This window comes from Trichosurus vulpecula, chromosome 8 (assembly GCF_011100635.1).
Source record: "Trichosurus vulpecula isolate mTriVul1 chromosome 8, mTriVul1.pri, whole genome shotgun sequence".
Taxonomy (NCBI): domain Eukaryota; kingdom Metazoa; phylum Chordata; class Mammalia; order Diprotodontia; family Phalangeridae; genus Trichosurus; species Trichosurus vulpecula.
Genome location: NC_050580.1, coordinates 232,146,376 through 232,172,583, shown reverse-complemented (window position 1 = coordinate 232,172,583; position 26,208 = coordinate 232,146,376). Strand labels below are relative to the sequence as shown.

Below are 26,208 nucleotides of genomic sequence, written 5' to 3'. Positions count from 1 at the left end.
CCTCAATTAATGGACATTTACTCTGCCCGCAGTTCTTCACTACCACATAAAAGTGCTGCTATGGATATTGAAACTTTTCTTTCTTTGTCTGATCTCCTTTGGGTATATGTCTGGCTATCTGGGTGAAAGGTTATGGACATTTTAGATACATTTTTAGTATAATTCAAAACTGCTTTCCAGCATGGTTAGATTAATTAAAAACTCCATCAATAATATGTTAGTGTGCCTATCTTTCCACTCAAATGAACTATTTCTATCTTCTGTCATTTTTGCCAATTTGTTGGGTGTGAAGTGAAACTTCACAGTTATTTTGATTTGTGAGTTGGAGCAATTTTTATATTTTAACATTTGCAGTTCTTTGAGAACTGTTCATTCATATCTTTTGACCATTGGTCACCAGGAAAATGTTATATGAAAAATAAAATATAATTTTTTTAAAAAGAGAGAGATTGTTGGTTCGACAGCCCACATCAGAAAAACTAAAAGAAGAAAAAAATGTCTATTGTTCAGGTTATGACATATACACTGGTTCAGTATATCATACATATATTTAGAACAGGTAGTACAAATCCTCATGGACCATTGCCTTGTTATGGAGAAAAGACCTGCCTAGATCAATGAAACTATGAGCTAAGCCATACAGAGTTACCCAAGACAGACAAGTCATAGTAGAGAATTCTGACAAAAGGTGATCCAATGGAGAAGTAAATGGTAAACTACCCCAGTACCTTTGCTAAGAGAATTCCATTAACTGTATTAAAAGGATTAAAGGTATGACACTGGAAGACAACGCCCTCAGGTCAGAAAGTGTTTAACATGCTACCAGGGAAGAGAGAATAGCAGCTACAAGTAGCTCTTGCACTAACGAAGTGCCCAGGCCAAAGCTGCATGTGGGGACCAAAGGAAAGTCTGACATTGCATAGGAACCTGGAGCGTGAAACCTATGAACCAAGGTGAGCCGAATGTGCTCAAAGAGATGGAAGGATTAAACGTTGACAGTTTGGGTGTCAGTGAATTTAATTCAGGTGATCGCTACATATGCTACTGTGTTCAAGAATCCCTCATAGTTGATACAAGGGTGAAAAAAGCAGTAATAGGGTATAATCTCAAAAATGACCGAACATCTGTTCAAATCCAAGGCAAACCACTGAACATCATAGAAATACAATACTATGTTTCAACCACTGATGACAAAGAGGTCCAAGTTGATCACTTCCAAGAAGACCTACAATATCTTCTAGAAATAACACCAAAAAAAAAAAAGACAGTAAATTCATCATAAGGGACTGGAATGCTAAAGGAAGAAATCAAAAGATAATGTGAGTAACAGGCAAACTTGGCTTTGGAGAACAAAATGAAGCTGGGCAGAGTTTTAACAAGACAACTTGCTGGTCATAGCAAACATTCTTTTTCAACAACCCAAAAGGCAACTCTAAACATGCATATCACCAGATAGTTAATGTAGAAATCAGATTGATTACATACTTTGCAGCCAAAGATAGGGAAGCACTATACAGTCAGTTAAAACAAAACCTGGAGTCGACTGTGGCTTAGATCATAAGCTTCTTATTGCAAAAATCAGACTTAAACTGAAGAGAATCAGGAAAATCATAAACCATATAAATACGGTTAGCATATTTACGGTTAGCATCCCTCATGAATATGAAATGGAAGTGATTAAATAGATTTAAAGGATTAAATCTGGTACATAGAGTACCTAAAGAACTATGGACAGAAGTTTGCAATATTGTACAGGAAGCAGCAACAAAAAAAATTTCAAAGAAAAAAAAGAGCAAGAAAGCAAAATGGCTAACTGATGAGGCTTTATAAATTGCTGAAGAAGGAAAGCAAAACACAAAGGGGAAAGGGAAAGATATATTCAAATGAATGCAGAATTCCAGAGAATCGTAAGGAGAAATAAGGTTTTCTTAAATGAACAATGCAAAGAAATAGAAGAAAAAAACATAATGGGAAAGGCAGGAGATCTCTTCAAGAAAATTAGAAATATCAAGGAAAAATTTCATGCAAAAATGAGCTTAATAAAAGACAAAAACAGTAGGGACTTAAAAGAAATAAATCGTATTAAGAAGATGTGGCAAGTATATACCAAAAAACTATATAAGAAATATCTTAAACATCACTGATAGCCATGATGGTGTGGTTACTTATCTAGAGCCAGACATCCTGGAGAATGAAGTCAAGTGGGCCTTAGAAAGCATTGCTAACAATAACACTAGTGGAGGTTACAGAATCCTAGATGATCTATTTTAAATCCTAAAAGATGATGCTGTTAAAGTGCTGCACTCAATATGCCAGGAAATTTGGAAAACTCAACAGTGGTCTCTGGATTGGAGGAGATCAGTTTATGTCCCAATCCTAAGAAGGACAATGCCAAGGAATATACAAAATTACTGAACAATTGTGCTCTTTTCACATGCCAACAAGGTTATAATTAAGATTCTGCAAGCTAGAATTCAGCAATATGCAAACCAAGAATTACCAGAAGAGCAGACTGGTTTTCAAAGAGATAGAGGAACTAGAGACCAAACTGCCAACATTTGTGAGATTATGGAGAAAGCAAGGGAGTTCGAGGAAAACACCTACTTTTCCTTCACTGGCTACACTACAGCCTTTGACTGTGTGGATCACAACAAAATGTGGCAAATCCTCAGAGATACGCATACCAGATCATCTTACTTTTCTCCTAAGGAACCTGTATGCAGGCCAAGAAACAACAGTTAGAACTGATTTAAGATTAGAAAAGGAATATGACAAAGTTGCATATTGTCACCTTATTTATTTAACTTATATGCAGAGTACATCATACGAAATGCCAGGTTAGAGGAATCAAAAGTCAGAATTAAGACTATAAAGAGAAATGTCAACAATCTTATATGTAGACAATACCACTCTGATGGCAAAAAGTGAAGAATTAAGACACCTCCTGATGAGGGCAAAAGAGGAAAGTATAAAAGCTGGCTTGAAGCTTAATATTAAAAAAAAACCTAAGATTATGGCAACTGGTCCCATCACTTGCTTGGCAAATAGAGGGAGAAGAAATGGAAGCAGTGTCAGATTTTATATTTTTGAGCTCAAAGACCACTGCAGATGGATACTGCATCCATGAAATAAATCTAACAGAAAGATAAAAGGAAAACTATGGAATTGAACAAATTGTTACAAACAGCAACTACAGTTAAAAGACTTATTGGATCTTCTAAATGGGACAGCAAAAGAATATATACACACACACATATATCTCAGCACAATATGGAACTTTTATAGAAATTGATCATGTATTAAGGCACAGAGATATTGCAAACAAATGTAAAAAGGTAGAAATAGTTAACACATCTTTTACAGACTATACACAATAAAAAATAGCTGTTGGTTCAAGGTCCACAAACAAAAGGCACAGACCCAAATGGAGACTTAACTATGAAATCCTAAATAATGAGAGTATCAAAGAACAAATCATAGAAATAACTAATAACTGTGTAAAAGAAAATGATAATGATGACACAACATACAAAAATTACTGGGATGTAGCTTATAGGAGTCCTCAGAAGGGAAATCATATCCTTACAATTATACATATAGAAAAAGAGAGGATTAATGAACTGAATATACATTTTAAAAATTACAAAACCAATAAACAAACTTAAAATAAGCACAAAAGAGATATTAAAAATTAGAAGGAAAATAGAGAAAGTGGAATAATTTTTTTAAAGTGATATAACTAAAAGCTGGTTCTTTGAAAAGACTAACAAAATTGAATACTCTGATTAAAAAGAAGGAAGCAGAAAAATCACATCAATAAAATAGTAAATGAGCCAGGTGAAATCACAGCAAAAACAAAAAAAAATAAAAAAGAATAATCAGGGCATATTATGTACAGTTACATGTTAACAAAACTAAGAAAACAAAAGAAACAGAGCAATATCTTCAAAAATATAAAATACCTAAACTATAGAATATCAGATAGGGATCTCAGATAACCTGATCTCAGAAAAAAAGAAATAAATCTAGCTGTAAAGGAACTACCAAAGAAAAAGTTCCTGTTCCAGGACTCATGGAGAATTCTATCAAACTTTTAAAGAACAGTTACTACTTATACTTCACAAATTATTTTCAAAAATTGAGAAAGAACCTACCAGAATCCTTTGATGAGATAAATAAAATCCTAATACTTAAACCAGAGAAAGATAAAACACAGGAAAAACCCTCAAAACTAAAAGTCGACATCATTAGTGAATATTGACTCAAAAATTTTAAACAAAATCCTATGGAACAGACCATAGTGATTTATCCAAATCATTCATTCTGAAGGGGATTTATAGTGGGATGCCAGGATGATTCCACATTAGGAAAATAATCAACATAACTTATCATATTAAATACGAAAACATCCAAAACCACCATGATCATCTTGATAAATGCAGAAAAATCCTTTGACAAATAGCAGCACTAAAAAAGCACCTATCTAAAACCAAAAGCAAGCATGATAGGCAAAGGAGATAGACTAGAACCTTTTCCAAATAAACAGATGAGTGGAGCAAGGATGCTCACTCTCCCCACCATTATTTGATATAGTTCTGGAAATGCTAGCAACAGCAATTAAGACAAGAGAAAGAAATTAAGGTATAAAGATAGATAAAGAGGAGATAAAATTATTCCTACATAATTAAAGAAGAAATAAAATCATCCCTCCTTGCTGATGGTGATATGATGGAATACGTTGAAAATCCTACAAAATCAGCCAAGATACTCACTGAGACAATAGCTTCAGCAAAGTTGGAGGCCACAAAGTAAATTTTCGAAAATCAACAGCATTTTTGTATAAAAATAACAAAATACAAGAAGCAATAATAGAAGAATCCCTTTCCAAATAACTGTCATTGAATAGTGACAGGATGTCAGACAAATAACTTAATTTTTTGGAACTCTGATATGCTCATTTGCAAATTGGATCTACTCTTACAATCTTGCAGGGGCTTCACGCCAAAAACACGTGTGTGTATCACTTCTCTTCTAACTGACCTTCTCATCATCCCACCTTCCACCCTTCCTTACTAGTGGCTTAAACGTTTTTCCCTGTTACCATCATCTTTTTTATAATAACTTTCACTATTATCTGTTTCATATTACCTCCTTAAATCCCGTTACCACATTTGCTATCACTTGTGCTCCCTATCACAGACTTCTTAGGATTCATCTCAATTAAGCGTCCTCCTTCTCTTCTGGTTCCAGAGGCAGCTGTGCTAAACTGCTTCTAGGCCTTGGAGCTAAAAAAAACCTTCTTCTTTCAGTACTCACTCTCCCACCTCACAAACTGGTAGGAGGACAGATTATTTCTAGTCCAAAGAAGTTGTTGTTGTGTGTCTTTCATTCTCAAAGAGGATCATGACATTAGGGAGGTGATGCTGTGACATGTACATGAATTGGATTTAAGTGAGGGAGGACTGTGCAAAGTCATCAGCCTCATTTTCTCCTCCAGAGCCATCTGGGTCCAGTGGCCAGATAAGGATCAGGACAACTGGAGATGGCCCAGGACACAGCAGAAGACCTTGGTCTTTTTGAGCTAAAGTCTTTAACAGGCCTCAGTTTAACTGAGGCAATGCCCACTCGGTGATTAAGGTTTAATAGAATGAGACAGAGAATGGTCTCTTTACCTAGTCAAAAATTTAAAAAATTAAAATTTAAAATTAAACAAGATAAATAAAAATCTGGGAGGGGAAGACCCTTAAGGTTTCTGGCCAAAACAGAATTCCTATTTACATTCATTCTGAACCAATCAAAGCCCAAACAATGACCGAGTAGGGTTTGGCCTGCGACCTATTATTGGCCTATCAATGACAGCCACAGTGATCTGGGGTTAAGGCTGGTCTTTAAGGGGAAAAAAGAGTAAGCACATCCTCAAATGGAAGTTCCATGGACAGGAAAACTGGGAGATGGAGGTCTTGGGTGCCTCAGAAGGTATTTGGGGGAATAGGTGGGGAATTAGTCCTAGGATTCCTGGGCTGAAAAAAGGTTTGAAGGAAGGAAAATCCTGGGCTGAAAAAAGGTTTGAAGGAAGGAAAATCAATTTTTTTAAGTTCAGTGCTATTCCAAAACCACTATCGGTAGGAGCCCAGATGAGCCTGTAAAAGCTGAGCATTGTCATTCAGCAGTAAAATATCTACCCCCAAAAAAGCATTTTGGGCGATTTTTTAAAAATAGGAGCAAAGAAGTAGAATTAGGTCATGACTTGAAACAACTGAACAAGCACCAAAGAGGCTCCCTTCTAGCTTAGTCTACATTTTGGTACAGTGAAGCAGGACATTACCAGTGAGCACCAGGAATCATTTTTTGTTCAGAACAGGGTTTTTCATAGCAAAAGAATTATTCACATAGTGGAGAATTTACTGGTAATAAGCCTCCATACTTAGTTTGGCTGGTACTCACACAGCTGACTCCACCCATCACTGGTAGAAACTGCCAGAGCTTATGTTCTACCAGCAGAGCTTTCAAGAACTCAGAGTCACTTTCATACCACAATGAGGCACCTAAACACATTTAAAATAATTTTCTGCTTCCTTTTTCTTCTAGCTTTGAACATACAAGCTGTGATAAAACCAATTAAGGATAGTGTGAGGTGGCAACTTTTATGAGTTATGAATTCTTATGAATTATGGCAACACTTCCCAAAGGACCAGGATGTCTCTTACAATGGTAAGAAAGGCCTCCTTTATCCTTTATCCTCCTTTATCCAAATGGTATCATGTTTCAATGACAGAGTTAATTTCTGTCCTATGTATAAGTTAAGTTGATTTTATTTAACACTCATTGAGAGTCTTTGATGTGTTAAGTACTCTACAAAGCAATGAACATATGTTCCCCATGGTGGGTTGAGTGCTTTATTCTAAAAGAACTCACTTTGGCTCATGAAAAGCCCTAAATAAATGAATAGGAAAGAAAATATAAATTCTCTTTCCAACTAAGTAGCTTGGGAATTAACAGCATTGAGAGCAAAGGGAATCCATGAAGTTCTTGAAAGTTTCACTCACTTCATAGTACTAATTTGCTGGTCAATATGACCAAATGCAAAGTTGCTGGATGAAATTATGTTACAGATATTCCACATATGAAGATTTTCAAGGGTGGAAGTGTCATCCTTAGAGATCCACCCACACATACTGGAAAATTCAACAAACATGAAAAATTTTGGAAGTCTTTCAAAAGTTTAATTGCAGCTGGACAATCAATTTATCAAATTACAAAAGAGGTATATCTCAACAAGGAGCAAACCTAAATTCAAACCATCTATTACAGAAAGTCAGTCTCTGAAATTGAAAGGAAAGTTAATCAGATAATTTTATAAATTAAGTGTGTAACCATCAAGCACCTCACCTCCTATCACCACAAATAAAGGAAGGAAACTCGTTCTGTACGTTATCCAGAATATCCTGTCACCAAAGTTTATCTCAAGATCTGAATTAATCTTTTGCAGCACTATCGTACATACCTGCTGAGTGAGAAGACTGATGTGACTGGATGGGGAGTATTGCCGTGCTGCTTGTTTCTCAGCCAGCCGCTGAAGCTCAGCTGTGACCATGCTTTGATTGTATCGTTTGCCAAAGGTAGTGCTTTCATCTTCATCCTTGGGCATTTTGGCTAAGCCTGCATGGTGTCTACTTGGATGGCATGTACCTGCTAAAATAAAGAACGACAAAGAATTTTCATCCACTTAGCCAAGAAGTCTTACAAGCAATCAGAATGATGGCCAAGAAATTGTCAAGCAAACAGATATTTTTTTTTCTGAATTCTGGATCTTTGTTTACAATTCAAATAACAACAGGTGAAGACATGTTACATGCACATATAAAATATCTCAAAAGACATATCACATAAAGAAGAAGTTAAGTTCTTAAACTGTATTTCTTGGCATAGTTTCACTTAGAAAGTTTAACCAATCACTGCTTTCTATGTATGCTCAGAGGTCGGTTGGGTCAATTGATTTTTAAGGTTACTTGTAGTTCTAACATTATTGTGACTAAGAAAAACAGTAGTTGGTAAGGTAATGACCAATCTTATGATTCACTAACAATGATAAAAATCATGTCCTTGATGTCTGTTCATGCAATTTTACTTACATTTCTTGTTTGTTTGTTTAAAGCCGAAGCAAACCACTTTATTTTTCAGTGTTTTGTTTAGCCTGGTATTTCTAAGGTACCCACTACCATGATATCCATAGTTTTCCTAAGAAGTTCCAGATGGGAAAAGGGAAAAAAACATAGTTGAGTACACTCAGAACCATACTCATTATCTTATATTCTGGAACACTGGCCTTTCCCTTTAGAACCACTTTAATTTTCTTTCTTTGATTAAGTTTTGACTACCAAACTGAGCCTTTATTGAGCATTTTGGTCTGCATAAGTTTTTAAGTACAGCAAAAAAAAAAAAAAAAAACAGGCTGTTTTATGTGTGCTATGAACATTTTAATGATTTGAAAGGGTATACTTTCCTCAACTTTGACAAACTCAAAATCTATTAGAAATTTTCCTTCCTAAGAAATATACCATTTAACCCATTGAGGTTCTTTTATAGTTTGCATCTCCACTAACATTAGGTCTTTTATCCTTTCTTCCCTTTCCTTGAAGCCATTGTCAGAGGTGGAATAAATAGCTGGTCAGTTCACAAGTCTCGTCCCACCTGACAATTGTCATGTTCTTATCACAGTCTATATCTAATGTGAAACAACGAAGCTGTTTTACACTCTTAATCTATAAAATGAGACTCTGCAATCCTTTCATATCTTAATGAAGCAAGAAAAAATAATGTATTGGTATGTTATTTTTAGATTAATTTTGAAATGAAGTTACTAGAGGTACATTATGCCAAAAAGTATTACCTTCACAGAAGAGGAAGCTGAAGGAACTAATGAGGAATACTAAATTAACCCCCATTCCTCTCCCTATGTGTTTTAATTGTGATCTGCCCAGTAGTCCAGGGAATCTCCCAATTAGCAGGCATGTGTTTTAAAGATTCAAATCTAAATATAAGATCACATGAGCTAAATTCAAGAATAACTCTAGTTTTAAAACAAGAATAGTATTATTTATGGGTGTATTAGGAATAATTATGTCTAAGTTCATAAGTTATGAGTTTAGAAATATCCCAAAATATTAAACTAACACATACTTCATATATAAAAACAAAAAAAGCAATTCAGAGTCAAAGATTTTATTGCCCAAATATTTACACTCACCTGCTTTAGCTGAGGAGGGCCGGGACAGTTTCTGGCTATATATCTGCGCAGCACTTTGAAATGAGGAGAAGGGGCCAATGGTGTAACTGCCAGACCGACAACGTGGCAGTACAGCTGGACTAGGTACACGATGTGACACCGAATGTGGGGAGGGAGAAGAGTTATCAGGGGTTGCATTCTGTAAAGCAGTTGGTTGATGAGCCACAGTGGAGATAACTGGAGGAACTTGGGAAAAAGCAGAGTGATGACTAGGTACTGGTGTGAGGTCAGAGGATGAAATCAGAGATGTCAAATGGGAGTTGGGAATTTTCTGAAGAATAGCAGTAGGACCAGAGGATGGACAAAGGGAAGTGCTATAGGGGAATTTACTCTCTTTTTCTGTTGATGTGGTAAATCCTGTTAAAAAAATTAAAAAGAATCAGACTATTTCAAGGAAAATGGGTAATAAAACAACACTCTACAGAGAAAAACTGAAAACAGAGCCATTTTTGCCTGAGGCAGGTCTCAAAAAAGTAGATTCCAATTTGTACTCTTCAAGAACTTAAGGAGTTTTGTCTATCAAAGATGACCTTGATCACTATACTTGGCAAATGGAACAAAACAAAAGATGGGAGTTTGTTTTTAATCCGCTCTAAGGATCAAAGTTAGTTTGCCTTCAAGAAGTAGATTAGGCAAACTTTTGTAGTGTTTGACAATTAGGGCAAAGTTCCCAGGAGAGGTAGACTATTACTGTCTTGCTTCACTTCATTTATCCTTTTTTCCTCTCTACCCTTCATCTTCATGGAAAACGCAGAAAGTGACTGGAGTTCCAATGGATTTTAAACAAAATCAGAATTTTAAAAATTCTCTGGATGAGAAAAAGATTACTAATGGAAAAAGAGGATTTGGAAGAGAAAAGAGCACTTTCTGGGGGTAATACCATCTCTCTCAACATCATCTTTTTAATATCTTGTGATTTGTATTTATTTCTGGCTCAAAGCTATCTTATTACTTTCTAGCGATTTCTTTTACAATATTAAATCTGTCCAAAACTTCTATTCTCTTAGAACTTCAGTACCACTCCTACTCTCTTTCTCTCAGCAAATAACCATGCCTCTACTTTACTGAAGAGTTTGAGGCCATCTATCATGATGCCTCACCTAACTTTCCTGAAAACTCTATTTAGTCACCTATTCTCCCCTCCCTTGCACCAATCTTTAAGGATGTGATGGTTTTCCTCCTTACCACAGAGGAAATTATTTGTGTCCTTGATCTCATAAAAAGTCTTATCAACTCAATTTCCACAGTATCACTTACATCTGTCTTCTTCTCTCTACTTACATAGCTGTCAACCCAATTCAGGTCCTCATCAACTAGACTAATGATTAGACTATTGCAATAGTCTGAGTAGTCTCCCAGGCTCTCTGCCATCAGCCTTTCACTCTCTTCAAACCATACTCCACAAAACTGCCAAAGTTATATTCCTAAAGCACAGGCCCAACCATGTCACTCCCAGCTCTAAAAGTTCCAATAGTTTCTTGTTGCCTCTATGATCAATTACAATCTTGTCTGATTGGCATCTAACATCTGACACAATCTAATGCCAATCTATATTTTCAGACTTCCTCCACATCACTTGGTCCCTTCACTGACTCTACAATACATGTAGCCAAACAAGCCTCTCTGCTGTCTTGTCCATCTCCTACCTTGGGGCCTCTGCACAAGTTGTCCTACTCCCCTGGACTGCGTTCCTTCCTCTCCACTGCCCACTTCAAAACACAGCTCAAGTGACATCTTCTGGAGGAGGTCTTTCTTGATCCCTCAGATACCACTTCCTCCCCCATCTCTAACATTATCTTGTATTTTTGTATGTTTTGTATATACTTAAGTATCCTTCACTAGAACATGAACTCCTTGAGACCAGACACTATTTGGTTTTTCTTTTTATATCTCCAGGGCCAAATACAGAGCTTGCTAAATAGGTACTTAATAAATGTTAATTGATCGATTGACCCAGTAAAGCTTCTTCCTGGATCTGACTCTGCAGATGACTTCCACTCTCATCTCTCTACTGGCTCTTTCTCCTATGCCTGTAAGTCTGCCCCGTTCCCTATTATCCTCAAAAACTATCCCTTGATCGTTCTATACCCTCCATTTAGTGTCCTATATATCTTCTCTTTCACTGCTGTCTAGAAAGAGTAACCTATACTTGTTAAGTCCACCTCACCATCTATCCTCAAGTATCTGCGAATTGTCCTTTCCTACCATTCTACAAAAACTGTTCTCTTCAAGGTCACCAATGATTACTTAATTGCCAAAACCAACGACTTTTTCTTAGTTGTCATCCATTTGACCTTTTTGCAGCATCTGAAGTGGTGGATCATTCTGAGTCCTCTTTTGTCTTCCATGTCATTGCTTTCTCTCCTGGCCGTATTCCCTCCTTCTCAATGCTCCTGTCTTCTCCTTCCTCATCATTTCCCTGCCTTTTGTGTGTGACTATATCCCAAAGCTCTATACTGGACCCTTTTCTCTCTTCACAGTCTCCCCCTTAGAGGATCTGCTCAACCCTAATCACTTGATTTCCTGCCCAGCATTTCCAACAATTTTCTGAACATTTTCATCTGGATATTTATTCAGTTAATACCTCAAAGTGAATGTATCCAAAATTTAAACCATAATCTTCCTCCTTAAACCTGTCCTCCTTCCACTTTTATTACTTCTTTTGATAAAACCATTATCCTGATGCTTACGTAGGCTTAAAACCATGGAATTATTTTTGACTCTTGCCTTTACCTATAACATCCAATGAGTCATCAAATCCCATCAATTCTGCCACAAGTGTAATGTACACACCTCCCCTCCTCTCCACACACATGCTCCCACTACCCAAAGTCAGTCCCTCTTGAGCTTAAGCTCATCTGTTCTAATGGAAGACTCTCTGCCTCCAGGCTCTCCTCTCTCCAACTCAACCCTCCCAAAGTTGGTAAAATAACTTTCTAAATACATAGGTTGTAACCATCTAACTCTTCTGTTAAAAAAAACCCTCAAATGCTCCCTGTCACCAGGATAAAATTAAAAAGTCATTGTTGTAGTATTTAACACCATTGAGAGTCTGGCTCTAATCTACCCTGCAGCCTCATGTCACACTATTCCTCTTCATCATACTATACTATAATTTTGTTTCTCAACATTCAGACTATTTCCTTCCCCAGAACATACTCTCTTCTTAATCCCAGCTTGCTGAAATTCTTATCTTTCTTCAAGGTCCATCCCAGATGCAATCTCTTCCATGATAGTCTTCACTCTGATCTTCCTGGGTGAAAATGATTTCTCTTGTCTCAAATTTCTTCTAGTGCCTTTCCTGGATCCCTTCTTTGCCTCCAATTGCATCACAATTATTTGTGCGTCTGTCATATTCCAACTAGTAGCCTGTAAGTTCTTTGAGGACATGAATTGTGGTTTTTCATATCCCCCAGGACATATCACAGTGACCTATGGAGAGTATAAGCTTAATAAATGTTGAACTGCCCTGTTTTAAAAAAGACTTACGTGATAATTTGTCAGAATGAAGTTCTGTTCCCTGTTGATGTTTGGGTTGCTTGATTCTCACTTCCGTCACTGTCTCAGGATGGTCTGATATATGAAATTTTGAGAATTTAGACAATTCTGCTGAGTTATGAAATCACAAACACTATATCCATTTTGAATAAAGAATTGTAAATTCAATTGTAAAATATTAGAAAACAAGTTAGTCACAAGAGGAATTCTCATCTCTTACAGAGAATTGTGGTGTCTCCTTATTGTGTCAGAATAGCCCAATATAACATAATGGGAAATCATTTAATCAGTGTCATTTTCTCAAGGGTCTGAATTCATATGTTAACAAAGGAACCAAAGAATATTTGTTTCAAAATGACTTATGGCATTGAAATATGGCAGATGAAGTAATTTTTATTGACCAAATAAGACTATTAGCTGTTTCTTAGCCCTATCCTGTCCTTCCCTAGGAATTTAGGAAAATCATTATTCCTGCCAGGGATACATTTCCTGTTGAAATTATCCTCTTGGTTTAAGTCCCAGTTCAAGTACTACCTCTTCCTTGATGTCCTCCCTGACTCTTACAAGTAAAAATGCTCTCTTTCTACTCAAATATCTTACAGTATTTTGCCTAAATCTCTCCTTTGCAAGGTAAACATGTAATTAAAGGTGTATACATCTTATTGTTTTATTAAATTGTAAATTTCTTGAGATCAGAGACTTTTTTTTCTACCTTTGCCTCTCTAGTACCTACCACACAGAAGAATGCTTAATAAATTTACTGGATTGAATTAAATAGTAATACTGCCATAAACTTTTTTTTAAAAGTAACATTCATTCATAATAATTTTCAGTACTCTAGGGCAAATGTCCTTAACCTGGGATCTGTGTACTTATTTTCTTAATATTTTGATAACTTATTTAAATATAGTTGGTTTTCTTCATAATCTTATGCATTTTATTTTATGCACTTAAATATATTATTCTGAAAAGGCTCTATTGGCTTCAGTAGACTGCCAAGGGGGTCATGACACAAAAAGGTTAAGAAATCCTGTTCTGGGGATACCTAGGCCTAAAGGTATCCAAGGACAAATCTTCATGTTTGAGTTAGCTCTTATCTTCTATGCTTAGGTTAAAGAAGCACCTTACTTTTAACATCTGTGGGTTGTGGTAGCTTATATAATTGCCTATTAGGCTAAGTTTCTCTCACCTATCATCAATTCATTCATTTCACAAAAAACAGCCTCAAGATGGAAGCAATTTACATAGACATCTATCTTTTTTTAATGAAGAGGTAGTTCCTGGACTTATGAACACTCAACTTACTAATGATGGTGGCTACACCTAAATTCTTCCTCCACTACTGCATGAAAAATGCTCCTTTATAAAATCTCACCCAAGCACCACTGCTCCCAGAGCTGCCATCACCAATGTACTTACTACTCCCTCACCACCAAAAAGACCTTTATGCCTTCAGAGTCTTTTCCCAATGCTCTTACAGGAGCTTTCTTTCTCTGTAAATCACTCCACTATAACTATCATGAAGAAATAATATCCTCTCTCATATGGGCATTATGTCGTAATTTTACATAGGTCATACTGCTAAAATGAGATTAATGGAAAAAAAGTATAGGTATACACTGAAAAATAAAAACTGACAAAATAAGACTGCATTCTAGGTTATACATGTCAGATATGGGAGAAAAAAAGTGAAGCTTAAGTCAAATTCAGTATCTTTTCTTATTAATATAAAACAATGACTAACTCCTTGCTCTGTCTGGCCTCTTGGTGGATCATTATTGGACTCATTTTCCTATCCATGTTCTTTCCCTTGAGCTTCACCACTAGTATTAACCAAAATACTTACCACCTTTTGCCCCACTATCAGAATAACTGCTGCTGTTCTTGGCGGCTTTGGAATTAGTTCCCAGAAAGACACTTGCAGACTTGTTCTTTTGGGTATAAAAAGTCAAAACCTCCTCCAATTCAGCCTCACTAAAACAAGCAGAAACAAATCAGAAAAGGATTGCGCTTTGGAAAATAAACCTGGAACTAACAGAACTATATGATGATAATAGAAAAAATGTAGAGAAAAATAAGAGGCATAAGAAGTACGGAAAAAAAAACCAAAGTACTTTGCTTTTTTGAGACCAATCTGTTAGGAACAGGTTTATTAATAAAATTTTAAGCATCTCTGCTTAAAGAGCAAGAAATTCAAAGGGACAAAGATCCATTCTGCTTTTGAAAATTTCTGATCCAAGCCATTTTCTCTTTACAATTTATAGTTTAAGAATTCCATAGTTATGATTCAACAAGGGCACAAAGTTTGGGTAACAGTTTTTGATGCATCAAACAAAAAAACCCAGTTAATTGCTTTTTGGCACCCCCCTGGAGAATCATTTCACTACAACCATTCCTTCAATCTTTAACCACTCCCTCTAAGGAGGTTCCTTTCAAAATGGTCAAAAGCAAATTTAAGAGACACTTCTGTTAACAGAAGTAATTGAAGAGCTCTTGCTCTTATTCATATCATTACCCTAATCACATTCAAGGATGATTCCCTTCCTGCTGATGAAGCCTCTCTCTTTAAAAATTAGTTAGTCCTTCCATAAGAATGATGAAAAAAGACTTCCTTGAAGGATATTGTTTCAGAATTGAAAGAAAAATTGCTAAAATTTCTTGTTCAGACTAGAACAAAGCCTTCAGACATACTGTCCTAATAGAATTTCTTAATATTCTCCTAAAGAGGGAATGGGGAGAATGGGTATGTTTCCATATGTGAAATATCCCTATAAAGGGAAAATCCAATGAGATGATATATGGGGAAAGCATTTTGAAAAACTATAAAGTACTATACAAATATAGAATACAGTAATATTGGAGGCACCATAAGGTAATGGATGTCACCAAACTTGACATGGAGTAAAAAAGATCTAGGCTCAAATCCCACCTCTGACACTTTGGCACTTAGCCTTTATGAGATGCAGTTTCTAAAGCTGTGGGAATAATACCACCACTAATACCTACGCCACAAGGTTGTTGAAGCTTAAGTTAGACAAATAATGTATGTAATACACTTTGCAAAACTTAAAATGCTATGTAAATGTCAGCCATTATTATTAACACTTTCCTCATTCAGCATTATCAAGGAATAAGCTATTACACATAAGTTTTCCATCCAACTGAGGTCCTATCCCACTTGCTTTTGTCATTTTCTGCTTCTAATCATCTAAGGACTGAGAAGCCAAATCATCAAACTCGCTAGGGTAGGGTCTAAGTAAATAGACTCCGAAAAAGACCCTGAAGGGCTTTCTGAGCAATGTGTGGGTACAGCTGTAGTACCAAGATGGGGCTGGCCTCCCATTTGGGCAGCCTGGAGCTCTACTGGGCTTTCTTACTGTCTTTGATTATATTATGGATATAATTGAGGTTAATGGATAAAGCATTCTTTAGATCAGTGGGGAGTTACTATATTGTCTTTACTGTTATTTGAAGATAAAGAGGGCAAAAAACTCCTGAGGTTGGCTTTGTATCAGAAACACAACCTGAGTCATCATTTTGGAAGCACTAGGAATGTGAAAGTACTGTGGGGTAAACTCAAGGATTTCTCTCAGGAGAAGTGAACTTTTGTAAGGTAATGACTTAACTGTTCATGTAACTTTGATATTTAACAAAAGGTAAGTGAAGATTCTATTTACTTCCCAGAAATTAACATTGAATCATCTAATCAGTAAGTGGGACACATTTACTCGTTTCGATATAGAATCAGAAGTCCCTATGTGATCATTTCTCCAGAAGACAGATCACTGTGAATCTGAGTGAAATAGTTTTATATATTTATCTGACTTAACAACAGATCCCTGAAAAAAACTAAATTCATAATTTTACTATTCACTACAGTAGTCATTCTTCAACCACAGAATTAGACATTTCTTCTCTATTTCTCTAAGATTAATGGCAAATGTTTCATTCCTCCTTTGTCTCAATACCTTTCTAGCATTGTTGATCATTTCAGGCCCATTAAGTGTCAGCTAAATAAGGACAAGAGTTTAGCTAAAACACTTTTTGTTTGATGTGTTTAACCTTTTTAGCATGAGGGCTAAATTTATGCCCATTGAATGAGTTACATAACATCATACAGGGGATCACTTAGTGCTATTTGACAAAGTTTTAGTGATGGAAATCTAGGTACAATTTATTTCCAAATGGTCAAGGCTTTTTTTTGTCCACTAGGAGTCAGACATTTGGGAGCCAACTCATAGGGTTATTTTGATCTTTAGATTTAACTATTTTTGTAAAGTTTCCATTTTTGCACAAGGCCTTCCAGGGTAAGTCTCACTGAATTATTTTGTTTTTGTTTTTGTTTCACGTAAGCTCTTTGCAGATATGAGCTGCTTCTGCCTTTGTATCCTCAGTACGTGTACAGCATACTGCCTGGCACACAGTAGGTACTTATTAAATGCTTGATGATCAACTGTTTGAAATCAACTGGCTATACTACCTATAGGCAGAGATGTACAGAAAATATATAGTAATCATGGCCTGATTGGGTGTTTCAAGATAAGAGAACTAAATGTGGGGATTTGAAATCCCTAAAGGCAAAGTTGCCTAAGTTGGGCTGAACTGGCAGGCCAAGGGGAAAAAAATCAGACTCAGTAAATGCAAGAAGAGTGACAAGGTAACTCTCAGTATCTCTAGTGTTAGATGCTTTGAAGGAAATTTAGCAGCAGTGTTTGGCTACCAAGGAGCGCTTTGAGAACCAAAGCTGTGACAGCTGCAGTGTAACTGGCTGAGATTCTAAGGGATTCCAGTAGACCACAGTCATGTTTTCCTTCTGAAAGATCATTTCACTCAGATCCATAAGTAAGAAAGGAAGAAAATACTGGTTTAAGAAACACTGAAAATTCATTAGGATGGGGCAGGATTGGGGATGGGAGGAATAGAGTATAGCTTGTAATTAAGACTCTCTTCTACCTTGCACGGCTGATGAAGTCCTGAAAGTTTTCGGGATTCACTCCATCCTCTTCTTCTTCTTCAAGTTTCTTCTTTGATTTCTTTTCAGCCATTTGTTCTGTTTCCTACACTCCCACCACCCCCAAACAAACACAAAAATAAATATATTTTTCTCCACTGGATCTGCATGCCCTAATTTTGCCATAAGATAATAGCTTGAGAAAAGGAATGTAGTAGCATACAAATCTAGAGGACACAGACATAGCATCAGTAAAATGCTGATGATAGACTGATGAAAGGATACTGAAATTGATATGAAATTGACTGGATGCAGGATGACAGGATACAGACCTGTGCCTCACTCCAAACTCTTTATCATTGTGGGCAAACTAACAATGTACTTTTGGTATCTGTGAACTTAGAATATTATTTCAGACCATCAATTTTTATAAAGCATATTGAGGTCTCTAAGCAAAAGTTTTCATTTAAATGGAAGTTATTATGTTTACATTTCCTATGTGTAGTGGTCTTTGTAATTATGCCTTTTGCATTTTCTGGTTCTGGTTTCCAAGGTCACACAGCTTTAAAAGCATACTGAAGGCTGTGGTCATCAAGAGATCTAGAGAAGAGATGGGTCGTGGAAGACACTCACACAAGCAACCCCAATATACTCTATAATCAAAAACCAACTACCTTAAGAGCAGTTCTAGATAGAGCCGAGGACTAAGAGTCAGCCAAGCTGGATGTCGGGCCTAGGTGTTCGTTCTACCAACCATACCGTATAACTCAGGGAAAGGCACTTGACTTTTCTATGCTTAAGTATTTCTTCCAAGTGACAGCACTACTTCTCAAGAGATATTTAAAAAGCATTTTGAGATTCAAATAAAAATTCTATATAGATCTTTACAATTAAACGACAAACTTCATGAGATTTATAGCAAAATAAGGTTAGTGTGTAAAATGTTTCAGAAAAGAAAATCTAACCAATGCCAAAGAGGATATTATATTCATGATACAAATTTGTAGTCAAATATATTACAGACAATTCAATTTCTGATTGTCTATACACATATTAATTACATTGCAAATTATCCATATGCTCCCAAAATTGTCCAGGTTACAACACAAACCCAAATGGTTTGGGGCCAAGGCAATGCTCATTCCAGAGGAAAATTGCCACCAGAATGGTAAATCAGTGATTCTGAGTCAAATGGAAGGCTTTGCCGGTGGGATAGAAAACTCCCTGGGAATGGATCCTCATTAAGTAATGTAGCCTCATTACCCAATTGGGTTGAAACTGCAGTCTTACTCTACACAGTGACATCACCTAGTGAACAATAATTACTGCTTAGGATATAAACATGTGCCTATCTGCCCAGCTGGACCAAAGTTACTATGTTTTCAGTAAATGCAGAAGATGGAAACTGGAGAAAAATAACCACAATACAAGGTAGTTTGTTGTTAAGTGCTATAAGAAAAGCAGTAAGAGCAATGCGGGTTCAAAGGAGGAAAGGGATCACTATCCAGTTTTCTACAATGTGCTACAATTGAGGTAAATGACTTGCAAAAAGCTCAAATAACAAACTAGAGTACTAATGGACCCTACTGAAAGGAACCCAACAGTGAAAGGATCATAGATGTAGATTTTTTTATGATCACAGAAACACAGATTCAGAGCTGGAAGGAATTGCAGAGGTCATATAGGTCAAATCCTTCCCCTTATTCTCTCAGCTGAAAACCTTGCCTAACATTTTACTGAAAAATACTGAAGCCATTTGTAATAGTAATTAAGGTGGGACTTTTTGCTTTTCTTCTCTTAAGTGACTTTAATGATTCTGGCCTTTGTTTGAATGGAGCAGATAAAATGGGATCTTTTTGTCTTGGTTATTACTCAGCACAGAGACAACTGGGAGTCATTGATTTGTATATGAGGTGATACTGGGGATCAGGAACTATCCCACACCCAGCCTGGGTAAGGTCAGATCCCTTAGGGCTCTGAACTGGATATAATTGAGGACAGCTTGGCATTTGACTTTTGGGGCACACTCATGGAAGGAGTGTTGAGACTCTGGGCAAGCTGCAAACTGCTCCCCAGCTTTGCAACCTAGATATTGGTTTCTCTGGTAACTATGAATGGTGATTTGAATCAGACAAGGTCTGTCTGTTGATGTTTGTAACTTGTTTGTGTTTGCTTTGAAGTTCAGGGTGCTGGCTTTTTCCCCTGAACTAAGTGAATGATATTTGTATGTTGGATTAAACTGAGATTGTTAACCCCTTAAAGTTGCTTTCCTTAGAAAAGCAGATCAAAGAACCACTGTTGGTAGCTTTCTGGGTACTGGTTGTTGGTGGATCTTACACCCCCACAGCAGCTGCTAGCAAGATTGTCACTACACCATTCACTATGAGCTCTCTCTTCACCCCTTTCTCATTTCCTATCACTCAAATGTCTTTTGCCATTTTCTCCTTCCCTATCTCGTATGATGATACAGTCCTACTCCTTACCAAAGTTATACCTTCTACTTGTTTAAGCAATTCTATGCCATCTCTGTTCTAACAGATTATGCTCTCTTGTAATCCCCACTCTCTTTTTTTAAATTTATTTTTAGTTTTCAACATTCATTTCCACTAGATTTTGAGTTACGAATTTTCTCCCCATCTCTACCCTCCCCCCCATCCCAAGATGTCATGTATTCTGATTGCCCCTTTCCCCAGTCTACCCTCCCTTCTATCACTCCACTCTCCCCCTCCCCCATCCCTTTTCCCCTCACTTTCTTGTGGGGCAAGATAGACTTCTATACCCCATTACTTGTATATCTTATTTCCCAGTTGCATGTAAAAACAAATTTTTTAACATTTGTTTTTAGAACTTAGAGTTCCTAATTCTTTCCCTTCTTCCTTCCCCACCCACCCTCCTGGAGAAGGCAAGCAATTCAACATAGACCACATATGTATCATTATGCAAAACACTTCCATAATACTCATGTTGAGAAAGACTAACTATATTTCCCTCCATCCTATCCTGTCCCCCTTTATTCAGTTTTCTCCTTTGACCCTGTCCCTTTTCAAAAGTGTTTGCTTTTGACTACCTCCTCCCCGAATCTGCCCTCCCTTCTATCATCTGCTCCTCTTATCCCCTTCTCCCCCTACTTTCCTGTAGGATAAGATACCCAATTGAGTGTGTATGTTATTCCCTCCTTAAGCCAAATCCAATGAGAGCAAGATTTCACCCTCACCTGACTCCTCTTCCCTTCCATTATAACAGCTTCTTCTTGCCAATTTTATGTGGGATAATTTACCCTATTCTATCTCTCCCTTTCTCCTTCTCCCTATATATTCCTCTCTCACCCCTTAATTTTACTTTTTTAGATATTGTCCATTCATATTCAACTCAGCCTGTGCCCTTTGTCTATACATACATAAATACATACATATATGTGTGTGTGTGTGTGTGTGTGTGTATATATATGTATATGTATATATGTATATATATGTATATGTATATATGTATATGTATATGTATATGTATATGTATATGTATATGTATATGTATATTCCCTTCAACTACCCTAATAATGAGAAGGGTTTTAGGAGTTGCAAATGTCATCTCTCCATGTAAGAATGTAAACAAAACAGTTCAATTTTAGTAAGTACCTTATGATTTCTCTTTTCTGTTTATCATTTCATGACTCTCTTGATTCTTGTACTTGAAAGTGAAATTTTCTATTCAACTCTGGTTTTTTTTCATCAAGAATGCTTGAAAGTCCTCTATATCATTGAAAATCCATATTTTGCCCTGAAATATTATACTCAGTTTTGCTGGATAGGTGATTCTTGGTTTCAATCCTAGCTCCTTTGATTTCCAGAATATCATATTCCAAGCCCTTCAACAATCCCTTAATGTAGAAGCTGCTAGATCTTGTGTTACCCTGATTGTGTTTCCACAATACTCAAATTGTTTCTTTCTGGATGCTTGTAATATTTTCTCCTTGACCTGGGAACTCTGGAATTTGGCTACAATATTCCTAGGAGTTCTCTTTTGTGGATCTTTTTCAAGAGGAGATTCGTAGATTCTTTCAATTTCTATTTTACCCTTTGGTTCTAGAATATCAGGGCAGTTTTCCTTGATTAATTTCTTGAAAGATGATGTCTCGGCTCTTTTTTTGATCATGGCTTTCAGGTAGTCCAATAATTTTTAAATTCTCTCTCCTGGATCTATTCTCCAGGTCAGTGGTTTTTCCAATGAGATATTTCACATTGTCTTCCATTTTTTCATTCTTTTGGTTCTGTTTTATAATTTCTTGATTTCTCATAAAGTCACTAGCTTTCATTTGCTCCATTCTAATTTTTAAGGCAGTATTTTCTTCACTGATCTTTTGGACCTCCTTTTCCATTTGACTAATTCTGTTTTTTAAGGCATTCTTCTCCTTATTGGCTTTTTGGAGTCCTTTTGCCATTTGAACTAGTCTATTTTTTAAGATGTTATTTTCTTCAATTTTTTGGGGGGTCTCCTTTAGCAAGTTGTTGACTCGTTTTTCACTATTTTCTTGCATCACTCTCATTTCTCTTCCCAATTTTTCCTCTACTTGTCTTGCTTGCTTTTCCAAATCCTTTTTGAGCTCTTCCATGGCCTGAGACCAATTCATATTTTTCTTGGAGACTTTTGATGTAGGCTCTTTGACTTTGTTGACTTCTTCTGGCTGTATGTTTTGATCTTCTTTGTCACCAAAGAAAGATTCTGTAGTCTGAGTCCTTTTACACTGCCTGATCATTTTCCCAGACAATTACTTGACTTTTGAGCTCTCTGTCAGGGTATGACTGCTTCCAGAGTGGAGAGTGCTTTGTCCCAAGCTTCAGGAGTTTTGCGCTGCTGTTTTCAGAGATACTTCTATTTTTCTTTTTTTTTTGCAGGGGGGAAGGCAGGGCAATTGGGGTTAAGTGACTTGCCCAAGGTCATGCAGCTAGTAAGTGTGTCAAGTATCTTAGGCCGGATTTGAACTCAGGTCCTCCTGATTCCAGGGCCAGTGCTCTACTCACTGCGCCACCTAGCTGCCCCCGTACTTCTACTCTCAGGTGGCCTATGCTCTTGTCTGTGAGTGATCTCAAGCACTCCTTTCTGCTATGTAACTACTAGGAGGACTCCCTCTTCATAGTCACCGCAAGCACTGCCACACCAGCGATCCTCCTCCCCTAAGGATTGCCAACCAGGACTGGGATTCAGATCCAAGCAGGGCTTTGCCTCAGTGCCCTTCTGCTCTGATGAGCTGCCTGATTCCGCCCACTGTCTGTGGACATGCAGCTCTGGAAGTAGCCACAGCCTCTGCTGCTGCCACCGCTGCTGCTGCAGTCACCTCTTCTGCCCCAGGGCTGGGGCCAGGCTGTGTACTTCTCTCACCCAGGTCCAACAGTTTTCCCACTGACCTGCTCTGTTGTCCTTGGTGTTTGTGGGTTGAGAAGTCTGGAAACTGCCACAGCTGCCAGTGATTCAGTGCCCTGACCCCTGTTCCACCTTGTCTACTCTGGCCTGGTGTCTTCAGGCAAGGCCCAAGCTGGGCTGTGCTCTGCTCCCAGCATGGTGCAATAGACCCTCCCAGTGACCATCCAGGGCTGGAGACTTGTTTTAATCTGTCATTTGTGGGTTCAGTAGCTCTAGAATTTGTTTAGAGTCATTTTTTACAGGTCTTTGGAGGAATTTAGTGGAGAGTTCAAGTGAGTCCCTGTTTTCATGCTGCCATCTTGGCTCCGCCTCTGATACCCAGTCTTTCACTAATTTTCAGTCTCCTCCTGTCGTCAGACTCCTACCCTATCATCTATGAACATGTCCATGTCTACCCCATCCTGGAAAAACTCCCACTTGATCCTTCCATTCCTGCTAACCATCACTATATATCAAGAAACTGTCTACAATAGATGCCTCTCCTTTCTCTCCCTCATTTTCTTCTTAAGCCCTTATAATCTGGCTTCCAACCTCAAAACTGCTCTGTGAAGTTACTAATAATCTCTTAGTTGCCAAATCCAATGGCCTCTTCTCTATCCTCATTCTTCTTGACCTCTCTAGAAGCTTTGAGACTATTATCACTCTTTTCTCTCTAGATTTTTTTGATACCACTCTCTTACCAGACCACTTCTTCCTGTCATTTTTGTTGGATCCTCTTCCAGATCCCCTAAACATGGGTGTCTCTGAGGATTCTGTTTTGGGCACTCTTCTCTTCTCCCTTTATACTACTTCACTTGGTGATCTCATCAGTTCCCATGGATTTAATTACCATCTCTATACTGACAATCTACCCATTCTGCCCCACACTCTCTAATGACCTCCAATCTCACATCTCCAACTACCTTTCAGACATCTTAAAGTGGATTCCAGTAGATATCTCAAATTTACTATGTCCAAAATGGAGTTCATTATCTTTCCTCCTAAACCCAATCCTTCCTCCTAACATAAACCTTCTAGACCCTCAGCCTGCCAACCTAGGAGTCATCCTGGACTCCTCACTATCTCCCATCCCCTATATCCAATCTGTGGCCAAGTTCTCTTGATTTCACCTTTGCAACATCTCTCAAGTACACCTCTTCTCTCCTCTGACATTGACACGACTCTAGTGCAGGTCCTCCTTACCTCACGCCTAGAGTACTGCAATAGCCTGCTGTGGGTCTGCTTTCAGCCACCAAAGAGATTTTCCTAAAGCAAAGATCTGATAATTTCACCCCCTCCTCCCTACCTACCTCAAATGAATAAACTCCAGGGCCTCCCTGTTACCTCCAGGATCAAATACAACATCCTCTGGTTGGCATTTGGAGCCCATTATAACCTAGCTGCCTTTCTAATCTCCTTACATCCTACTCTCTAACATATACTCTGATCCACTGACACTAGCCTCCTGGTTGTTGCACAAATAAGACACTCCATCCCTCCATCTGGGCATTTTCTGTCTCTCCCTTATGCCTGGAAATGTTCTCCCTCTCCTCAGACTACTGACTTCCCTGGTTTTCCTTAAGTCCAAACTAAAATTCTATCTTTTACCAGAAGCCTTCTCCATCTCCTTTTATTTTTAGGGCTTTCCCTCTGTTATTTGTTTCCTACTAATCCTGTAGATAATTTGCTCTGTATATATTTATTTACATGTCATTTAGCCTATTAGATTGTAAGCTCTTCGAGGGCCAGAACTGTCTTTTGCTTCTTTTTGTAACTCCAGGGCTTAGCACAATCTCTGGCACAATAAATGTTGACTGAGTGACTGATCTAGTTCAACCTCTGCATTATATAAATGAGGAAACTGAGGTCAAAAGAGGTAAAATGAATTGCCTAAGGACACAAAAGCAATAGGTAGCAGAGCTGGGATTGGAGTCCATGTCTTGATACCAAATCCAGTTTCACTGCACCAGGATGGCCATTATCCATTAGGAGAGCCACTTACCTTGTTGTAGACAATGATGAAGTCACCCAGTTGGTGTGCTAAGATTCTTCTTCTTTCTAGAAGGGCCAATCGCCGGCTGGGTAACACCATTCTCAGGGAATGTTGAAGATTGCTTGATGCACGCTTGAGGAAACGAACTACCAGTTCCTACACCCCCAAAAAGCAAAGAATTAGGAGCACAAAAGTACCAGGGAGCAAAATATAAACTATGTATGGACGAGGAGAAGGAAATAGTGGAAAGACTATATTATTTGTTTTTCATTCAGTTACTCAACAAACATTTATTGAGCACCTACAATGTGCAGGGTGTTGTGGGGGCTACAAATATGAAAAATATATACTCCTTGCATGTCAGAAACTTACAGCTTCCTATGAGACACCCCGTTCAATTCAAATCAAACATTTATTAAATGGCTAATAACCTACAAAGCACCATGCTAAGTGCTAGGTATATAAGGTCAAAAATAGCTTTCACTCTAAAAAACATTATATTCTATTGGAGAAATAAGTAAAATACAAAAAAAAATAAATAAAATACAAAGCAGCAAGACAAAAAAAATGCCACTACTTAATATTTGAGGTAGCTGGTGGTACAACAGAGTGCCAGACCTGGAGTCAGGGCAAACTGAGTGCACATTCATCTTCAAACACTTGCTTGATGTGTGATCCTAGGCAAGTCACTTAACCTCTGTTTGCTTCAGTCAACATCTACAAAATGGGGATAATAACAGCACCTACCTCCAAGGGTGTAGGAACAAATGAGCTAACAACTGGAAAGCTCTTAGCACAGTGCGTGGTACATAATAAGCATTGTTAACTCTTATTGTTATTATTAATAATGTACCAAAAGACATAGGATCTAAGTACTTGAAGGAAAATTTAATCTAATAATAGTGAGAAATAAATAGTGAAAGTATAATAGGGACCTAAATGTGTCCTTTCAAAAAAAAAAAAACCTAATCTAACAAAAATTCAGAAAACAAAGCACCAATCAAAAGAAATCACAGATTGTCATGGGGGTGGCGGGAAAGATGAGACGTATCTCAAGTAATAACAATGGCAAATAACAAATTTTAT

The 26,208-nt window shown here is 37.4% G+C and overlaps 1 protein-coding gene across 3 annotated transcripts in view; it reads right to left on the bottom strand.

Moving 5' to 3' along the window:
- Positions 1 to 26,208, bottom strand: part of TTLL5 (tubulin tyrosine ligase like 5) — a 400,968-nt gene that overhangs the window by 197,425 nt on the left and 177,335 nt on the right. For 2 of the 3 annotated variants that reach the window (XM_036734448.1, XM_036734449.1), the window contains 6 exons: positions 25,132 to 25,278; positions 17,738 to 17,841; positions 14,631 to 14,758; positions 12,776 to 12,859; positions 9,248 to 9,643; positions 7,505 to 7,692 (listed from right to left, as the gene is read on the bottom strand). In XM_036734448.1, coding sequence (XP_036590343.1) covers positions 7,505 to 7,692; positions 9,248 to 9,643; positions 12,776 to 12,859; positions 14,631 to 14,758; positions 17,738 to 17,841; positions 25,132 to 25,278 — 1,047 coding nt within the window. The remainder of the gene's footprint in view (positions 1 to 7,504; positions 7,693 to 9,247; positions 9,644 to 12,775; positions 12,860 to 14,630; positions 14,759 to 17,737; positions 17,842 to 25,131; positions 25,279 to 26,208) is intronic. The other variant, XM_036734450.1, reaches the window with a different exon arrangement.